Below are 19139 nucleotides of genomic sequence, written 5' to 3'. Positions count from 1 at the left end.
GTACCTTCTTTAATAAGTACAACATATTTATTTTATTATCTCAAGAGGGATTGGGTAACTCCTCAGCAGTATATGCCTCATGCAGTATCAAATCTAAATATGTCAACAGAGTCTAGAATGAGAGAATAGGTATTCCTGTCCAGCTGTGTACTGGTTTGCTGTCCCTGAAGAACTGCTCACTACTCTGGGAAATACAAATCAAAACCACAACGAGATACCACCTCACACCAGTGAGAATGGGGAACATTAACAAGACAGGAAACCACAAATGTTGGAGAGGATGTGGAGAAAGGGGAACCCTCTTGCACTGTTGGTGAGAATGTGAACTGGTGCAGCCACTCTGGAAAACTGTGTGGAGGTTCCTCAAAGAGTTAAAAATAGACCTGCCCTACGACCCAGCAATTGCACTGCTGGGGATTTACCCCAAAGATACAGATGCAGTGAAACGCTGGGACACCTGCACCCCGATGTTTCTAGCAACAATGTCCACAATAGCCAAACTGTGGAAGGAGCCTCGGTGTCCATCGAAAGATGAATGGATAAAGAAGATGTGGTTTATGTATACAATGGAATATTCCTCAGCCATTAGAAACGACAAATACCCACCATTTGCTTCGACGTGGATGGAACCGGAGGGTATTATGCTGAGTGAAATAAGTCAATCGGAGAAGGACAAACATTATATGGTCTCATTCATTTGGGGAATATAAAAATTAGTGAAAGGGAATAAAGGGAAAGGAGAGAAAATGAGTGCAAATATCAGTGAGGGTGACAAAACATGAAAGATACCTAACTCTGGGAAATGAACAAGGGGTAGTGGAAGGGGAGGTGGGTGGGGGGTTGGGGTGACTGGGTGATGGGCAGTGAGGGGGCACTTGGCAGAATGAACACTGGATGTTATGCTATATGTTGGCAAATTGAACTCCAATAAAAAATTTAAAAAAAAAGAATTTCTCACTACTGGGAACCCATCTTCAAGAGAGAAACAGATCAATTAGACTGTCACTAGATCAGACAGATAAGAATTTAGGAAATGGAGGGCATTCACATTTTAAAAAATATTTATTTATTTATTTGAGAGGCAGACAGACAGACACACACACAAACAGCATATGCGTAGTGGGGGGAGGGACAGTGAGAGAGGGAGATCTCAATATAGAGTTTGATCCCATGACCCTAAGATCATGACATGAGCTGAGATTATGGCCTGAGCTGAAATCAAGAGCCGGATGCTGACTGAGCCACCCAGGTGCCCCTCAAATTTTACAGTAATAAGGATTCATTGATAATGTTCAGATTGGTTAGTCTGGAAAAGAAGCATTTCAAGTACTTCATAGCAGGTTGTAAGTATTTCCAGGGGACTTGAGCCTGGGGGCTGTCTTGGAATGACCTTTAATGGCATTCTTGGTTTTGAGAAGGATTCTAGCAGGTAATCTTGGAACAGGGACAGAGAGAGGGTTCCTTTCTAAAAATATTCACATACACATAAAATTGCTCCATGGCCAATCATTCCGATTCCTATGGGGGTTTTCTTGGCTTGTCTTTTCTCTTCAGAAGTTCTATTCTCCAGAGCTAACAAGATGTCAACAGATTCCTCACTCTAAATCTTTTTCTTCAGGGATGACGGAGCATGAAATCCCAGGAGAATTGGAGAAGCAAAAGTCAGCCAGAGGGCTCACTGGTTCAGCAGCCAAAAAACAGATAACAATTGAGATCTTGCTTCTTATACCATTTGCTTTTTATAGGCCTCCCTACCCTACTCCAACCTGGGAGGTGCAGTTAGCAAAAGAATTCTACGGGCCATTCCTGCCAGAGTATGGAGGTTTAGCTTCATCATTTAATAGCTAAAACTTAACTAACAACTCTCTTGTATCATTCCTTTGACTAAGGATGAATGCGTTTTTTATTTCAAGTAACCTATGAAGCTGGATTTTCTGTTTTTGTGTGAAGTCGTCTCAAGGAAAGTTCCCGGAAAACCATATCAGCTTGTTTTGCTCTATGTGCAGGTTTAGCTGAATTCAAGAAAAATACTGAATCATCTTAACAGTATTCATTTCAATTATCCCTTCATCTTTTAAATTCTCACCACTAAAATATAAGTAAGATGACTTTTTTTGAGGGCGTGGAGCTCCGTCTTGCGTGGTTGTGCAGAGAGAACAAAAGAACAAAAGTTAGGAGCAGCGGGGGTTTTCTAGACAGCAAGTTCTGGAAGTGAGCTGTTTACAATTAGACTAAGTTTACATACTTCTGCTTTTACTCACCCACCACCCAGCTCACTAAAAAGTTTGAAGCAATTGTCTTGATAAATTAATATTAGCCATGACAAGTTGCAAAACAAAATGATTTAGGCATTTTATTATCTTTTCTCCTGAGGGTAGACTAGTCAACCCAAAACGTACAACCTGTTATTTTTTGTAGGGTGTGCAAAATTGCTGTAATGCATTTAGATTACTGTTTTATGTGGGATGGAAAGTTTTTTTCTTTCCTCCCCAAATTTATATTTATTATTAGTTTATTTTCAGGAAATTTAGTATGATTTTAACAGGATTTTTGTTGAAAAGCATTCGTCAGTTTGCTAACTGTACATATTCCAGACTCTTGGTCTCTTAATGTAAAAGCTTTAAGACAAACTATAGTTTCTAGAGTTTTAATTACTTCTATTACTATTTTGGATCAGTTTCTCGTTACAAGATTTTCTATTTGATCAAATATTGGTTACATAACATCAAGTAACACCTTTGTGGTGAGTGTATGAATCTTCAGATGAGATATGAAAGTGAACCGAGCTTTTCATGAAGTTATTTCTATTACTGAGTGACTGGCTGGAAGAGCAATTTTTTTTTTTTTTTTTTTTTGGAAGAGCATTTTTTACTGAAAATTTGAAAGGAAACAACTTGATTGCTAAACAACAAAATTTACTTTATGAAATATTTACTCAATAAATATTAAGTAGCCATTAAAATAAACACAATAATTAAAAGACCATGTGAAAGAAAAGACCATGTGGTAACATAAGAAGTACTTACATAATGATGAGTACAGAAGAAGAATGCAAATTTGTATACATAGTAAAATTTTAGTGATATAAATGTTCATAAAATAAAGCATGGAGGGAAATTATCTTAAGATGATATAAGTTGTTCTATTGTGATAGTATCAGATTACTTTTTTCTAATTATCAGCTTTCTGTGATAATACTGTATTTAAAAACATTTTTTAAAAGATTGTATTACTTGATAGAGAGAGAGAGAGAGAGAAGGAGCAGGGGGAGGGGCAGAGGGAGAGAGAAGCAGACTCCCTGCTGAGCAGGGAGCTAGATGTGGGGCTGGATCCCAGGAGATCATGACCTGACCTAAAGGCAGACGCTTAACTGACTGGGCCACCCAGGTGACCCTATATTGTTTTTACAGTAAGAAACTTTCTCCCACTTTGCTAATAGGCTTTCCCATGGAATACATACCATTCCAAGCCATGCCAGATATGCTGTACCAATGTCATACCATGCTGTACCATCTCACCAAATTATTTTGTAATTGGAAAGGACTTGCCAGTAACAGAACTTAAAAACCCAGTGGCCAAGATTTACGTCTGAAGTTATTTTTTTGTTCCATAACTAAGGACCTAGGAGGAAAATTAACTCTGGGCTATGTGAGTGAATTAGGAGATACCTGGAATACTGAATTATATGTAAATTCCAAACAAAGTATCCCCATTTCTTAAACTTAAGGCTGTATATTGTATTGCCAGAGTTCCTCCCCTGACCTAACTTGAGTCGGCCTCTCTGAGTCCTCTTCCCAATTATGCTTCACTGTTTGTACTTCCAGGTCTGTCTTTGTATTGTTCAATTTTCCTAAGAATCCTGCTACATTAATGTACTCTGACTCCCCCACCCTCCATATCTGATGACCTTCAGTATCTGCTTGGGTTCCTTTACCTTCCATCAACCCCTAAGTGATATTTGATCACCTGGCTCTGCCTTCAGCAGGAATACTGTTAGGCCAGCTTAGCCCAAATCCCTCCTACCCCTCATGTTTTCTCTTAATAATTTTCCATGTGCTAAAAATACTAGTTTCTGACTTGTTATACAGACTATACAAGTATATGTATACATATGAACACATACACGCATATAAATATAATATTAAGTGATTTGGAAGGTACATATTTTATTATAAAATAAACTTCAGAGTTTATTACTTTATTTATATAAATATAAAAAGTTTATATACTTTATATATATAAATATATATAATTTTTAATTATATATTTAAATTTAAATTTAAATTTTTAATTTTAATTATAAATTAATATATATTTTTATATAAAAAGTTTATATACTTTATTATAAAATAAACTGTTTACCTTATATATATATATTTTTATTACTAAGTCATGAGTGAAAGGGAACAATTTTAATTTCAGATTTTCTTCTAATTCTTAAAGGATTTTATATTATTTGAGCATCAGACCCAGAATATTGCAATAAAATTATGATTTGCTGTATTACCTATTTTTCTCATCAATATTTCACAATCACATTTTATAAATAAATTTACAATAATTACTTAAATGCAATTCCATGTTTTACTGAATTCATTTTTCACCACAAATTCTTTAATACCATAAGTTCTCTTTGAGCATTTTACTTTGTTTAGTCTCTCATTTACTTAGAATATATTTTGGGTAATACTTTCATGATGTACACAGAAATTACATCTTTTCTAAAACCCGGGGTATCCAAAAACTGTATCTGTTTTCTTCTTACATGAATGAAAAGCCAGACTAAATAAATTTCTTAAGTTGCGATCTTTTCCTAATAAATTGTTTAGTTCATTACCTCAAATTTTTGTTACACAGATTCTCTAATTTTTAAAAGTGATTTTGATTCTTTTTAAAATAGAAAAATCTGAGATGTCTGGGTGGCTAGTTGTTGAGTGTCTGCCTTTGGCTCATGGTGTGATCCTGGGGTCCAGGGATTAAGTCTCCCTACATGGAGCTTCTCCCTCTGCCTGTGTCTGCCTCTCTCTCTGTGTCTCTCATGAATAAATGAATAAAATCTTAAAAAAAAAATAAAGGTGAGTATAGTTCCTCATTGTTTTCTGGGTCACAGGGAGCCCATGTAGCCCTTCACTTCTCTGTTCTCCAAAGCTTTGTTTAGCTACGTCATTGATTGTATTTATATTTTATTTAAAAAAACCCAACCAAACCTATATACATGAGTTGGATCTCTCTTCTCCATATCATCTGTTTTTAGTCCTTCCTGGTATTGAGAAAAAATCCTTCTCCAATTATGTTCTCAACTTCAATAACTGATTTTTATTCACCAACACTCCTTTTTGTTGTGATCAAGGTGGATTTTCATTTGCTACTGAATTATTAGCTTAAGTTTATTTTATTTTTATCATGCTTCCTTTTGTCACTAGATCTCTTCATGTCATATGTTTCCTATCATCCTACCCTCTTACCTAAAATGTCTTTCATGTATTTTGCTTTCATCTTAGCCTGATATTGACCCCAGAATTTCTGCTGCTGTTTCTTCCCTATGTTTTCAATTTGTTTATGAGTTCACAGTTTTCTGAAATTCTATTTTTTGGCTTTTGTATAGGTGTCAGGTGCTGTACCTGAAGATCGAATAGTTCAGCTTAAATGTAATAAATGAAAATTCAAAATAATCTCTACTTCTTTACTGCCTTACAATATTTTTAAAACAGGTAAAATACTTTTAAAAGCCTAAGATTTAAAAAATTAGAAATTGTTAGTTGAAATGTTCTTATTGTATGTGTGAATGTATTTCCCATTACCTATATTTTGATCACTTGGTGTTTGACAAACTTACTCATTAAACAAATCATTTATGAAAGTATAATTATCCTGAGTCTTCATGATCAAATTATCCTTCCTTTTCTCTGGAGTGGTTTTTGAAGTTCTCATATTATTTATTTGTACTCTTCCTCAATCCTTCTTGAAAGGGAACACATCTGTAGAATCATGTTCACCAAGAGATTTAGTGTCTATTTATCCTTTGCTTCTATTCCTTGTGCTCAGTCAAATTTTGTTCCCTGCTCTAGGTTGTAGAGGACTTTGATAGTTGAAATTCACAGCTGAGGATCCTGGAGGTTAGCAGGTTTTGTTACTGCAGCTTTGCCACATACAGGTAAAACATGATTCCTTGGTGCTATATACTGATTGGTCTGTAGGCATCGAACTCCCCACCTCAATTACTAACAGAATTCTTCTTGAGCATACCATCCCTCCATCACAGAGCTTTATGGGGAGTGTCTCAGGAGGCAAAGTGTAACATTAAATCCCTCCTCTTTACTTTCTACTATGGGCTGTTCACACATCACCATTTCAGACAAGAACTCAGTTATCACACAAGTTTTCCCAGGTATGACTTTAATGAAAAGACTTTTGTGAACATGGAAATGTAAGTTATACTGAAAAAGAGAACTGAGGCCATTATTCTTTTATGGAGTTCAAATAACCACATTTTGATAATCCCCCCTCTTTTCTCTTTAATATATCTACTGCTAGCAAAAACAGCCTGATGAAAATACTTCAGAGACAAGCATTCTATTTTCCTCTATGTAAGGGCGATACCATCTATGTCTACATTTCTCCGGGCCTCCAACTTAGAGAAAATTCTGTTGTTTAACATTTATCAGACTTCTGCAGCACTAGGCACTTGGAGAACACAAACAAGATATTTTCCCTGACTGTATCTTTCCCCTGAGCATTCATACCCTCTGAAAAGACCAGCCAACAATGACTTTTCAGTCTGTATTGAAGAGTCAGTGGTCAGAGACTATACTTAAGGCCAGGTAGATAGTTACTTAGCAGAGAAGATTTAGTGGCTGCATATTAAACCCACGTGAATAGTTTCCATTATCAAAAATAAATGTTTCCTTCATGTTTTTATTGACATGATTCTCTTGATATATCTTCTATTTTTTCCCCTTTTGTAGAATTATGAGTTTGGGGGAATATGCCTCAGATGTAAGAAAACAACATGGAAAACACGTTAACAAATGATAACGGCAGAAGTCATTTGTAGCAAATGATACCATAATATAATAAGGAGTGGTTGGAGATTTGAATTTTTATGTGAAACATGGATTTAAGCATGGTTAAAACATGGCAAAAAATAAAATTATATTGTATAGACTATTTTTGAAATAAAACATAGTTAGCAGTCAAATTTGACACAATATGGCCTTCAAAAAAGTTACTCTTGGTTATATTTTGTCTTTTGCATGCTGGTTTTGAGTTTATGGCTCATTAATATTCTGATGTGTTCCATTTTTAGTCATGTCTAAGGTAGGACTTAGGCAACCAAATTTTAGAAGCTCCACAAATAATTCTTATACTCATCTAGGGTTGGGAGTCACTAATATAGTCACTAATATAGGCAGCCGGCTAGGGTGAATGTGCTCCCCTTACCTCCCACCTAACCCCAAAGAAACGGTTTATCTTCCAAGAGTGAAAGCAGCAGCACATCCTTGATGAGATTCGTTACTTAATTGTGTGACTGAGATTTGTGGATGTGACCCATAATCACAGGGAAGTTCAGAATGGTAGGAATGCTAAACCTCATCAGTTGCCATGTATCATATTTGAGGTAAGACTATGTTAATGATATGCAGATGATTCCAGTGAGGATAGAAAAGGCCCCTTGACATAGTCCAAGAAAAAGATATAACAGAGAGGGAAAAAAGTGTAATGAGTATGGGAGATATGAGTAGTCTTGAACCAAGACTATTATATGAACATATAAGGCAGGGAAAATTAACCAGATATTTCCATTTCTTTGAAGAACCAGCCCTTACGTTCCTCCAGCCCTCTTTCACTTGATCATGTTCACTTAGTGGTCTTCTAATTACTAATAATATTTCATAGAAAATTTATTATTTGAAAAAAAAAAGAAAATTTATTATTTGTCAGGGGTCTAATGAATCCAAGCATTCTAGTAACTGGGAAGGAATCTTCCTCTAGTATAGACTTAATAGACTGAAATTAAGGGTTACAAATCAGTCCTCTATGAGCATCATTAACATGACTCAGACTTCAAAACTCTGATCAACTCCAAACTCTACTGACAAAATTCAGTTCTCTGGCTTGCAGTGTTGATGAACAAACCCTCTACCACCCTGTGAAGCTCAGTTTTGGGAAGGGGTGGGAGAGATGTGCTAGCAGCATATTCTGCAATACCACTTTGGCATTTTCCAAGTTCAAAACCAACTCAGGAAAACAGATTTTATAACTGTATTTTGATGGAAACTTTTATCTGTGATCCAAAGTCCTCACCATTTTCCCTATATTTTTTCAGGATGTGAAAATTGAGTTGAAGAAATCTGTTAAGTTTCCATGAAAATGGTGCCAATTAATTTTTTCTGTTCCTCAAGAAAATTCCTTGACTTAGCAATAATGTAACTTCCTGGCAATCCCTTGGCAGTCTTGAATGTAGGGCATCTGAAACACTTAGAATTTCAGAGGGAAAGTAGTTGGCTTTTGTAATCCCTTTTTATTCTAGCATATAGTGAAAGAATGAAATGATTTCTTTAACCTTCCTTAGAGAACATGTCTAGTCCTTTAGAAAATCTTGATTCTGACAAACATTTCATAAAACAACTCCCCTTTTTTTGGTTCAAAAAAAGGTACTGCTTTTTCTATTATACTATGAAATCCCAGGATAGTTAAAGAGTAATCATTACTTCAGGATTAAGCAGTTTTGATCACCCATGATGTCCCATGGACTGGATGGTCATAAAGATATGAAAAAGTTTAGAGAAAAATGATTGGACAGAGTAAAGAAAAAGGTAAAATCTTTAATTTTACAATCTTCCCAATTATTTTTAATGATCTCTTCTGTTCTCATAATAGATTCTGATTTCCCTGCAGATTACAGTAATCGGGGATGTTTTTCAACATTTCACAAGGTTTAATGTTCCTCTTTTCCTTGCAAGTAGAATAATATTCTTTTCTGTTCTACAGAATTACTGATATGCAGGGTTAAAGGAATCTAGGGAAATTGCTCTAAGGTGACTAATCTAAAACATCATCAATAAGTCAGATCGAAATAGCAAGAGAAAAAAATTCATACAAAATGAGTAAGATTTTCAGTATTCTAGCCCTGAAAGGATATTAAAAATCTACTTATCCTTGATCTTAATGAAACAAGTTAGGTAATATGGTATAGGCAAATATTAGCCCAATAAAATATTTCATAATTAAGTTCTAGTTTCCTTTCACTATTCTCCCCTCCATTTTTTTCTGGGTACAGAATGGACTATTTTTCTGTATATACAGTAGAAGAATAATTGGTCTCTTCTAGGCTTAATAGAAACTAGCAGCCTTTCCTTATGTGGCTCTTTGGAAGTAGCCAGAGGACAATTGGTAAGATCAAGAATTCCAAGGATCTCTTCGCTCCTCTTGCTATTTGTCACTTTCCTTCATCTCTGGTGGCCTTCTTCACTTTTCCCCACAACTCTAGCAGAACTTAATTAAAACATGATAATTGAGTAATTTATTTCAAAATGCTTCAGGGAAATTTTCTCCTAAAGTGCTCAAAGCATCTTTTCTCTATATTCTTTCCAAAATTCTGTGAGGTATATGGGGAGTCCTAGTAGGAATAATCTCTACTTTGTTAATTCCTCAGGAACTGTTTGATTCTAATTGTAGAATGATCTCATATGGAAGTCTGCACTTATATCTTGAGAGAGGTAAAGGTTCAGTGGAAGGATAATAGTAGACTTAAAAAGAGAAATCTTTCCCCTGAAATTATGAAATCACTAGAAATGGAAGGTTGTCAAATAGAAGGTTTTCTTTTTTTGCATGTAAATTCGTGGGCAGTATATCTATGTGTTCAGGGCCAGAAATTCAGCTTCATGATGTGCTGCATTCAAGCATCATGTACTTAATTGGAAGGATGATCTAAGTACAACCTTGCTGCCATGGGAAGTGCCACTTGAAGTGATAGATGAAGAACACCCATTTAAGGACATACCTTTGCTTGAGGATAATCCATGATGTCCTAGGAGCAGTTCTACTGAGATTGTGTATTTAGTAGCTTGGTGAGGTAAGGAGTGGGGGCAAGGGGTGCCTAACCATCTCTATGATGGCACAAAGGGACACTGGCTAGGTGTTTAGCCATGAAACACCACCTGCTGTGAGATAACCTCTTGGTTTTATTTTAGTATCTCTCTCAATAATTTTCTGGTAGCGATTTCAAGGCAGTGCTGTTTTGGATTGAAGTTATTTCAATGGTGCGTTGAGGTTAAAAGCATCTGCACGTGTTCATTGATTATCAGAGCCAGCCTTCTACATCTGTCACCTTTTGTTTTTGATTTTTGAACTTTAACCAAGCTCTTATTATCAGGGGAAAGAATAATAATAAACAACCTGCTAGAGTTTCTCTTTTCAACAGGAACCAGATATGTTAGGGAAAACTTGAGACAGTGTCCTCTTTGTAGAGCGAGAGGAAAATTTTTCTACTATGTGTGATGTCTCTGGAGCTACAGTTTTAAGTTCTTTTCTGCATGACAAACAAGTGTTCCAAAAAAATGCTAGATCAAGTGCTGAGGGCAAGAGAATAGTGAGACAAGGGTACAATCTCTGATTGGAGTTCAATGCAGAGTACAGAAATCCCATGCTGGTTCCCTTCTTTGGGGGAATCAATCATCTGTCCCCTTGCCCCCAACCCTCCCAACTTAAACTCCAGAAGCCTCTCTCTAAGAGTCTGTGAAAGCCTGGTCTCCATGCATGTTAGAGAATTTGTTTTATTTGACCTTCCTAGAGCCCTGGTAATAATATCATCAACATCATCATAAACATTCTCACAAGGCTATTTCTTGCCTTTATTATTTGAAATAATTTTCTTGTATTAATCTTAAGACAAAATTATATTTGGGCAAGACACTAGTTTAAGAGTAAAACTAATCAGGCACAAAATTATTTACTTCTATCCTTGGAGACCTTATTCATTATTTATAAGACTTCTTTAAATCTCACTTAGAGATTATTAAATAAACTGAAGTTCATGTCAGTACCTTGTCTTTTAGGACCATGGAACTTGTCACCATCAGATTGTCTTCTAGCTGTCTTTTGTTGAAACACTGTAAAAAAAAATAGTGCATAGTATTTATTGAACACAAACATAAAAAAGAACAAACTGTGGAAGTCTCTAGGAAACTAGAGTGTGATACCTCATTTTCCTTAGTAGCAAGTCTTGAATTGTATTATTTTTGAGTAGGAGGATCATTAAATTTACAATTTTCTCATTTGCACAGCTTATCATCAGTTATTTCAAAAAGCATTTTCTTTAGGCGGAACAGTGCAATGCTGATGGAACACCTTGTTAAACTGTTTAAATCAAGATATGATTCCATTCTGATATCAGGTATATATAAAAGGTGCACTTTGTTAAAAGTGATAAATGTTAAAATCACATGCAAAATTCCATTTGCACAGAAATTACTCATGCTGACTTTCTGGTGATAAGCAAGGATAATGACTATTTCTTCTTAAACAGATGAAAAGACTGCTGTATTTCACAGATGTGATAATGAAAAAGACACTTTATTCTTGCATCATCTAGCTAGACCTCAGACCTATTAAAGCAGCGTATTCGAATTACTTCATTATCTGAAAAGTGCTTTGTTCTCATTTATTATTTCTCGCATGAAATTCTGTGAGACAAGTCAGCATTACTCATCCCATTTTGCAGATGAAAGATAAAATTCATTGTTTAATATTTATTGAGCACCCACAAAGTTCCGTATAGCTTCTGGCATTTGTTAATGAAAAAGCCTATACCTTTTACAACTTGACTTTAGAAATTGAACATCCCAGAGTTTGTTCCATTATTTTTTATGGGTAGTCTGAATTACAGGGTTTGGGAACTGCTAGAGGTCTTGGAGATTTAGTCCAACCTCATATGCTTAAAGTGAGGGAGGTGGAGGTTTTACTAACTTGTAAAAGGGCTAAGTAATTTCGCAATGATCCCAGAACTGTTGTTAGTAGAGAACGTGATTTAGAGCCTCAAGCCTTTAACTTTGATCTATTGCTTGGTTCTCCACAGCACTGCTGCCTCTTCTCTTCCATAACTATTTCCTTTTAAAGATAAAGAAGAAGATAGAAGGAGGGGAACCAAAAGAACCTTTGAGCATTCCCAGCATTGTTGAGTCTCTGGTTTCCCTTAGCAGCTCACCAGACTCTCCTGGGACAATCCAGCTGTGGCATGTGGGAGGGAGAGCGCCGTCCAGCTGGATGGTGCTTGGCCACTCTGATTGGAAGATGTAGCCCAGAGTGCCTGGGTGGCTCAGTCAGTTAAGCTTCTGCCGTTGGCTCAGGTACTGATCTCAGGGTCCTGAGATTGAGCCCCATGTCAGGCTCCCTGATCAGTGCTTTCTCAAATAAATTTTAAAAAATAGAAAGATGCAGCCTAGAAGTTGACTTATATTTTTCATCTTTAGTTTTAATATTCTTTAGATTAATCTATTGTCAAGGTCATACCTGTGTTTAATCCAGATGACATTTTTATTTTAACTTAAAAAATTGCTCCAGGGGTGCCTGAGTGGCTCAGTGGGTCGAGCGTCTGCCTTTGGCTCAGGGCGTGATCCTGGAGTCCCCAGATCAAGTCCCACATCAGGATCCCTGCGTGGAGCCTGCTTCTCCCTCTCCCTGTGTCTCTGCCTCTCTCTCTGTGTCTCTCATGAATAAATAAATAAAATATTTTTAAAAAATTGCTCCAAATCCTATCACATCAAAATTATTATTAAGCATATGCAGTTTGTCAGTATTGTCAAGAGAAAGAGTACTGTCCTCTTTCAAACAGGAAAAGCAAATATATTTTCAAAGTATGATGTGTATAAGAAAAATTATACACATGAAATAACATTTCTGGTTGAAAATCAATTTTCTGCTTCAAATTAGTATTTGGAAAACATGCTAAATATAGCTTAATGGCAAGTTCTGGGTTTGTGGTTTATACTTTTCCTTAAATAAAATATAATAATGGATGTATGGTATGTGAATATATTTTAGGATATTAGAAAAATTTTTACAAGTGGTGCTTGATTTTTTTTTCCATTGGCTAGCTCTAAAAAGTCTTGAAAAAATGAAACACTTTTGAATTTTAATAACAGGCAGAGTCTTTGTGTGCTTTTTCTTTTTTTGCTGATACTAAGATAATAACTGAAAATATCTAAGACAAAAAAAAATCTGTAGTCTGCCATCATTAATATGGAAAATAATCTGAATCCAAAGATAAATCCAGACAACAAATTCTCCAAATATAAAGTACATCGATCGATTGATTTTAACGATTATGTTGCATTTTGAAGCTGCACTTGGAATTAACGATTATGTTGCATTTTGAAGCTGTACTTGGAATTGGTTTTTCCAGATTTTTGGCATTACTTTGTTAAAAATCACTTTACATTTTATATGTGGTTTTGCTGACAAGTGCCTAGTGTGTATGAAATGCAGTAAACACTACAAAGTCAACATTCTCTTTCAGTTTCTAGCCTTAGAATTATAAACAGTACATTTATTTCTTATTGAGATTTCACCAGGGCTTCTAGTTGGAAGAGTCTTGGGATCTGACAGAAGACTGGGAGGGGAGTTGGGTGTCTGAGAAGGATGGTTATCAAAGTGCTCACAACAGAACTTTTTAAAGGCAGGGTGTGCAGCACATCACACCCACAGTACAAAGACCCTTTCTACCTGGATAATCTCTCTTGAAATTCTCTCTTAATTTACCTTCACCTGCATGCATTTCAACTGGTCCCTTCCTTCCACTTACACACAATCCTTATTTCTTTACAAAGACGCAATTAGCACATTGACAAACACACTATTTTCTCAATGCTATGGAAGTTAGGAGGTGTTTTTGAATATGAGGTAATCTTGGAAAAAGACCTATATTAACTTGTCTCATGATGAGCTAGTCCATCAAAATGATCACTGACTCTAACATGCATAACAAAGTAAACATACTCTGTTAGCCTTAGGAAAAGGATAGATAGAAAATGTCAGAATTCTCTAATTTTTCAGTTTTTTACAGTTAATAATTAGCTGAAACATTTAACATTTACTACTAATACTTTTGTTCTAAAGGGCTTTATATACTTTCTATTTACCATGCTCACTGACACAAACCTTTATAAGAGGTAAATGCAAAATCCATGATATCCTGAGAATTGAACATTGAGTTATGGGTCACTCAGCTTTATATTGTATATACTTTTGTACAAGATTTGTGGTAAGATGAGAGTCTGTTTTAAACATACAGAAATTGGAGAAAACAAATAAACCCAATGCATATATGCCAGAATGCTAACCAACGTGGCACAATGGAAAGAGTATAGTTTTGTTTTAATGTTAACATATGTGACATGAGAAAATGGTTTTCCTGCCTGGGCCTTTATTTCCTTGCTGATAAAGGTGGAGCTCAGATGAGATCATTTCTGATGTCCCACTTAGCTCTGACATTTTAAGATGCTACCAATTCTTATTTTTCAAGTCACTCCAGGCTCAATAGTGCTGGATAAATTCTTAAGCATGAATTTAAATAGGAGGCTCTGTTTTGTGGAAGAGATTATTTGTACCGAGAGCTTAGAATAATAGAAAAACTAGAAAGTTAAATCATAGACCAAGGTAATTTTTTATAAAATATGGAGGTGATTTTGTCCCTAATGTGTTTGAATTCTTACAGGACACTATTTTTTACAATCATATTTTACTTCATCAATGTTCAAAAAATGCTATTAAGGCAATTATGACATACATCAACTTGGATGACTCTGCCCGAGTGAAATCTTATTTTTCTCTTCCTACCTAAAATTGGAATTTGAGAAGAAAGGAAAATGAATACATTATTAGTAGTTGTCACTACATTTAAACGCTAAAAAAAGTCCACAGGGAAAGAAAAACAATTTATGCGGTTCAAAATAATCTCAAACAATACAAACGTCCCAAATACCATCCCCATTTATCTTAAATATTGGCAGAACAACTTCTATAAAATTTTCTCTAGAATAGAAATGACACTAAATGGAAAAATTAGCATAGTATTAAATATTCAAAACATTAAGCAAAGCAGAACTATCAGAAGAACAGAGGAGGAGGAGAAGGTGAAATATAACAAATTCTCTGGCACTATTTGTCTTCCTAGGTTGCTTTTGCAAAAATATTCTTCATGCAACTTCATTTGTGGCCTATTTTAAGTGAAGGGACCCTTCCAAAACCACCTTCTTTAAAACATCTGACAAAACTTATTTGGAATTTCTTTGTAAGTGGCTAAGTTAATGGAAAGTCCGTGCAATAGCCAAATGCATTCATAAAGATGTGGCTTATAAACAACAAACCCCTTGATGTCCTATGCCCATTAGAAGTGCAAACAAAATGTTTAGAGCTATCACTGAAGATTATTCTTGAAACTAGAGATTTGATATAAAAAAGTATACAGATTTGTATTGTGCTCTGGGTTCTCAGGGAATGATATTGTACAGGTTGCAGCTGTGTGTTTATTATTCATTCAATAAACTTTCATTAGGTTACTAACTGTGTTATCAACTACAGTGTTAGGCAAAGGCAAGTAAGACCCAATCAGAGTTTCCATACTGTCCTCCATTTTGATGTTTTCATTTAAGCAAAGGTCAAATGTGTCATGAGTGCTTACTAATGAAAGAAGATAGAGATGAGAAAAAACAATCAGGGAGGCTAGGGTGGTAACTTGACTCTAGTAGACTTACTCTTCCTACCTTGTTCCCCCAATATTACCCTGTGAAAGGTAATAACAAAAAGGTAGCATGAGGTAAAAACGAAACGAAACCAAACCAAACCACAATGTGTAAACAGCTCCTTTGTCTAACCAGCAAAAACAGGTTAAGAGAATATTCAATCATATCAGAAGTCACACTGGCTAATCAAACTGAAGCTCAGAGGAGAGATGTAGCTTCTTTGCAAATTGACCACTGTAATTGGCTTAAAACCATCATTGCATTTTGTTAGCAATAGTTATAGGTTATTAATTTAAACAAATTTATCAAATATAGGCCACCACATTTGAATAGGCACATTAGGGTTGGCATGGCCACAGATAGTCACATCAGCCACATGCTATGAAGGCTGTCCATCCAAAACTAGTTTACTGCCTGGGAGATATATGTAGTCAGGAGTTGTGCTATTCTTTTTTTTTTTTTTAAAGAGAATACTGCAAATGGTCAATTAGCACACAGGAGGTCACTGAAGTGTTTAAGCTTACCTCTGAGATTGGTAGGGAAGGAAAGTTGGAAATCATATAAACTACCAGAAGGAAAATGGCATAAACACTCTAATTCAATGGCAATATCAATTTTCTCCTAAGGAGAAAGCATGAATTTTCTTTCCAATTTGTAATGGAAACTTTAAGTCTAATAATGTTCCCATAAAAATTTTCTTCCCAAACAGAAAACCTTACTATAAGTTATGTTTTCCGTGTCTAAGGAAATTAATTTTTACTAGAGTAGAATATAAACTGTTTTTATTTGCATATTTATTCCTTTGATGCAAATAAGAATATTTCTATTCTAGAAATGTTTCTTATTCAGGAAGTTGAGACACTTCAAAAGACAGAGCAGTTGGTTTATGGAATTCTGTGTAATTAGAGCTTGAGGCCATTTGCAACGAGTTTATTAGTGAAATCTCCAATTCATGACTGGGCAGACAGGTCCTCCTTCGTCTTGTTACCAGGCAGGCAACATGTATTGAACACCTGTTGCTTGCATAGCCCTGGACTGGGGATTTATCTCCTCCCATATGACTTCATTTAGGTTCACTGGCTGATTTTTTTTTTTTTTTTTTTTTTTTACCATTTGTATTCAATGATGATATAAATGAAGATATTACTCCAGTAACATCCTAGTAATTTTCCTTTTGTTTTTTTAAGAGAAATGGTTTGGGTTGTTGAGAAGCCTCTATAATACACTAGAAACTATGATGAGTTCATCTTTTGGTTCATGGTTGGTGATTACCCAAAAGAATTTCTGTGACTTCTCTTTTTATCCCTTTATTAGGAAATGTTGCTATCTTAAGAGGTAACCATTGGACCTGGTCATGCTTACTTTAACAGACATTAAATACTAATTTTGCTATTAAGACTCAAACTATAGAAATGCAGATTGAAAACTCTAAAAGGACAGGGCTGTCCCACTTGTTCTATGTAGTGTTCAGTATTGATAGTTAATAAATACCTTGAAAAAGTCGTGCAAGATGATATATTGGCATATGAAACACAGGCAAGAAGCAAAAAACACAACGACTGAAAAGATCTAGCAAGTCCTATCTCATGTCCGTGTATACAGAATACTCTCCTTCATACCATTTTTGCATCCCACTCTGTGCTAGCTACTGTACATGTGTCATTTCAATTCCCATGAATAACTCTATGCAGGAAGTTTTATCATTCTTTATTTTTTTAATGAAGTAAGACTATGTAAGTTGTACAAAGCCACACAACTTTTAAGTGGCTAAGTCATGATTCAAATTCTGTTTCATCCAGTTTCACAGTCTTCATGAATTTTATTCCACCATGCTGCCAATCCCTCAGAGGAGGTTCTTCTCAGTGAGCCAACCCCACAGAACATCTTATTTTTCTCCAACTGCTACATATTTAGAGGAAAAAAGATATACACACTGAAAGTGCTGGTGAAAAAATATTGTGAATTTAGGAAATCTAATGTGAGAAAAAAGACAACTTGTGTGGGTAGCTATTTGATACATCTATGATTTAATGTTCAAATGACCATTCTCTGAAGTATTCTATTCAGATGTTTACTTTGTCTTAACAATGGGCACAACCTATGTCATGGTTTCTCAGCCTTGGCACTATTGACGTTTTGAACTGGGTAATTATTCATGAGGGGCCTTTCTTGTGCCTTGTAGGAAGGATTAGTGGTACCCCTTCCTCTGTACACTAGATGCCATTAGTGCTGTCCTAGTGGTTATAACTGAAAATGTCCCTAAACATTGCCAAATGTCTCCTGGGAGGCAAATCATCACCAGTTAAGAACTAGTATTCTAGGCCAATTAAATTTATTACTAAAGAGATATTTAACAGAGATGCTATAAGCATCAAAATTTAAGGGGAGAAAGACCAGAACTCACTCTGCTGTTGAATGAAAATTGAAGCACTTGATAATATTTGCATTTATTTTCACATGTAACATAAATCTTTTGATGTCAATTTACACCACAGTTGATTACTCTTTCTCCCTTCACTAACATGAAGGAATTGAATTTCTGGAAGATGAGGCTGGAAAAGTTCTTCATTATTATGCCAACACTCTAACAGATGGTCAGTAAAGCCCTTCATAGGTTTAATTCAATGTTTCTGTGATATGCTATTGTGAGAAAGACAAAAAGAACCAATCAAAAACCCTGGGTTACATAGCCAGGCTTGATTCCTTCTGAAGGATAGTGAGAGCACAGGTCTGAACAGTTGTACCAGCACCTTATCAAGGAAAGGGGAGCGGCAGAGAATCTCAGGGGGGTATACAGGGACATTGGGTTTACAAATGGAATAAATATGTCCCCTCTGTTCTGAAAGCACCTGTGATATACATACTAAGTCCTGAAGCTAAATGGCTCGGACAAGGTCACCCTGCCAGAGAGTAGGATCCAAGGCAGTTGACCTAAGGCCCACTTTAATCCATTTGACCACATTTCTTCACTAATGAGGACAGAGACCATTCTATTCTGTTACATATACAATGATACAGATTAATTTTCCTAAGAGATTTTACAAGGTCTTTTTTTCTGTTTGCATTTCAATTACATTGTATGTGATCAATTTCAAGTATAAATGAATTGCAAGTGGAAAATTTCTGAGAGCAACTGAGTTGTACTTGACATTTTAGGGCCCCAGTAGTTGAGTAGCTCTCAAAAAGGTCATATACAACTTTGTTGCTCTGCAAAATGCCAAGGGCAACTCAGTAGCAATTGAAAATGGAAAGGGAAATTACATTCTACCCCAAAACCAGCAACACAGACTCTGAAGGATCTTGGTTCTACTAATTGTGTGAGGGGAAAAAAAAGAAATTGACCATTCATGCTGCAAAAGTTTCCCCAATAGGCAGTCATCTCTTTGCATGATTTATGGA

General features: G+C 35.6%; 1 protein-coding gene and 1 long non-coding RNA gene across 9 annotated transcripts in view; one reads left to right on the top strand and one right to left on the bottom strand.

Annotated features, from left to right (window-relative positions):
• The window catches only part of BANK1 (B cell scaffold protein with ankyrin repeats 1), a 287136-nt gene that overhangs the window by 13498 nt on the left and 254499 nt on the right, over positions 1-19139 (bottom strand). For all 5 annotated transcript variants that reach the window (XM_072810740.1, XM_072810741.1, XM_072810738.1 and 2 more), the window contains one exon: positions 11046-11111. In XM_072810740.1, coding sequence (XP_072666841.1) covers positions 11046-11111 — 66 coding nt within the window. The remainder of the gene's footprint in view (positions 1-11045; positions 11112-19139) is intronic.
• The window catches only part of LOC140623956 (uncharacterized), a 135072-nt gene that overhangs the window by 110045 nt on the left and 5888 nt on the right, over positions 1-19139 (top strand). The gene's annotated exons all lie outside the window — the stretch shown is intronic.

This window comes from Canis lupus, chromosome 33 (assembly GCF_048164855.1).
Source record: "Canis lupus baileyi chromosome 33, mCanLup2.hap1, whole genome shotgun sequence".
Taxonomy (NCBI): domain Eukaryota; kingdom Metazoa; phylum Chordata; class Mammalia; order Carnivora; family Canidae; genus Canis; species Canis lupus.
Note: the sequence above shows the minus strand (reverse complement) of the source record. Positions and strands in the feature narration are given on the sequence as shown.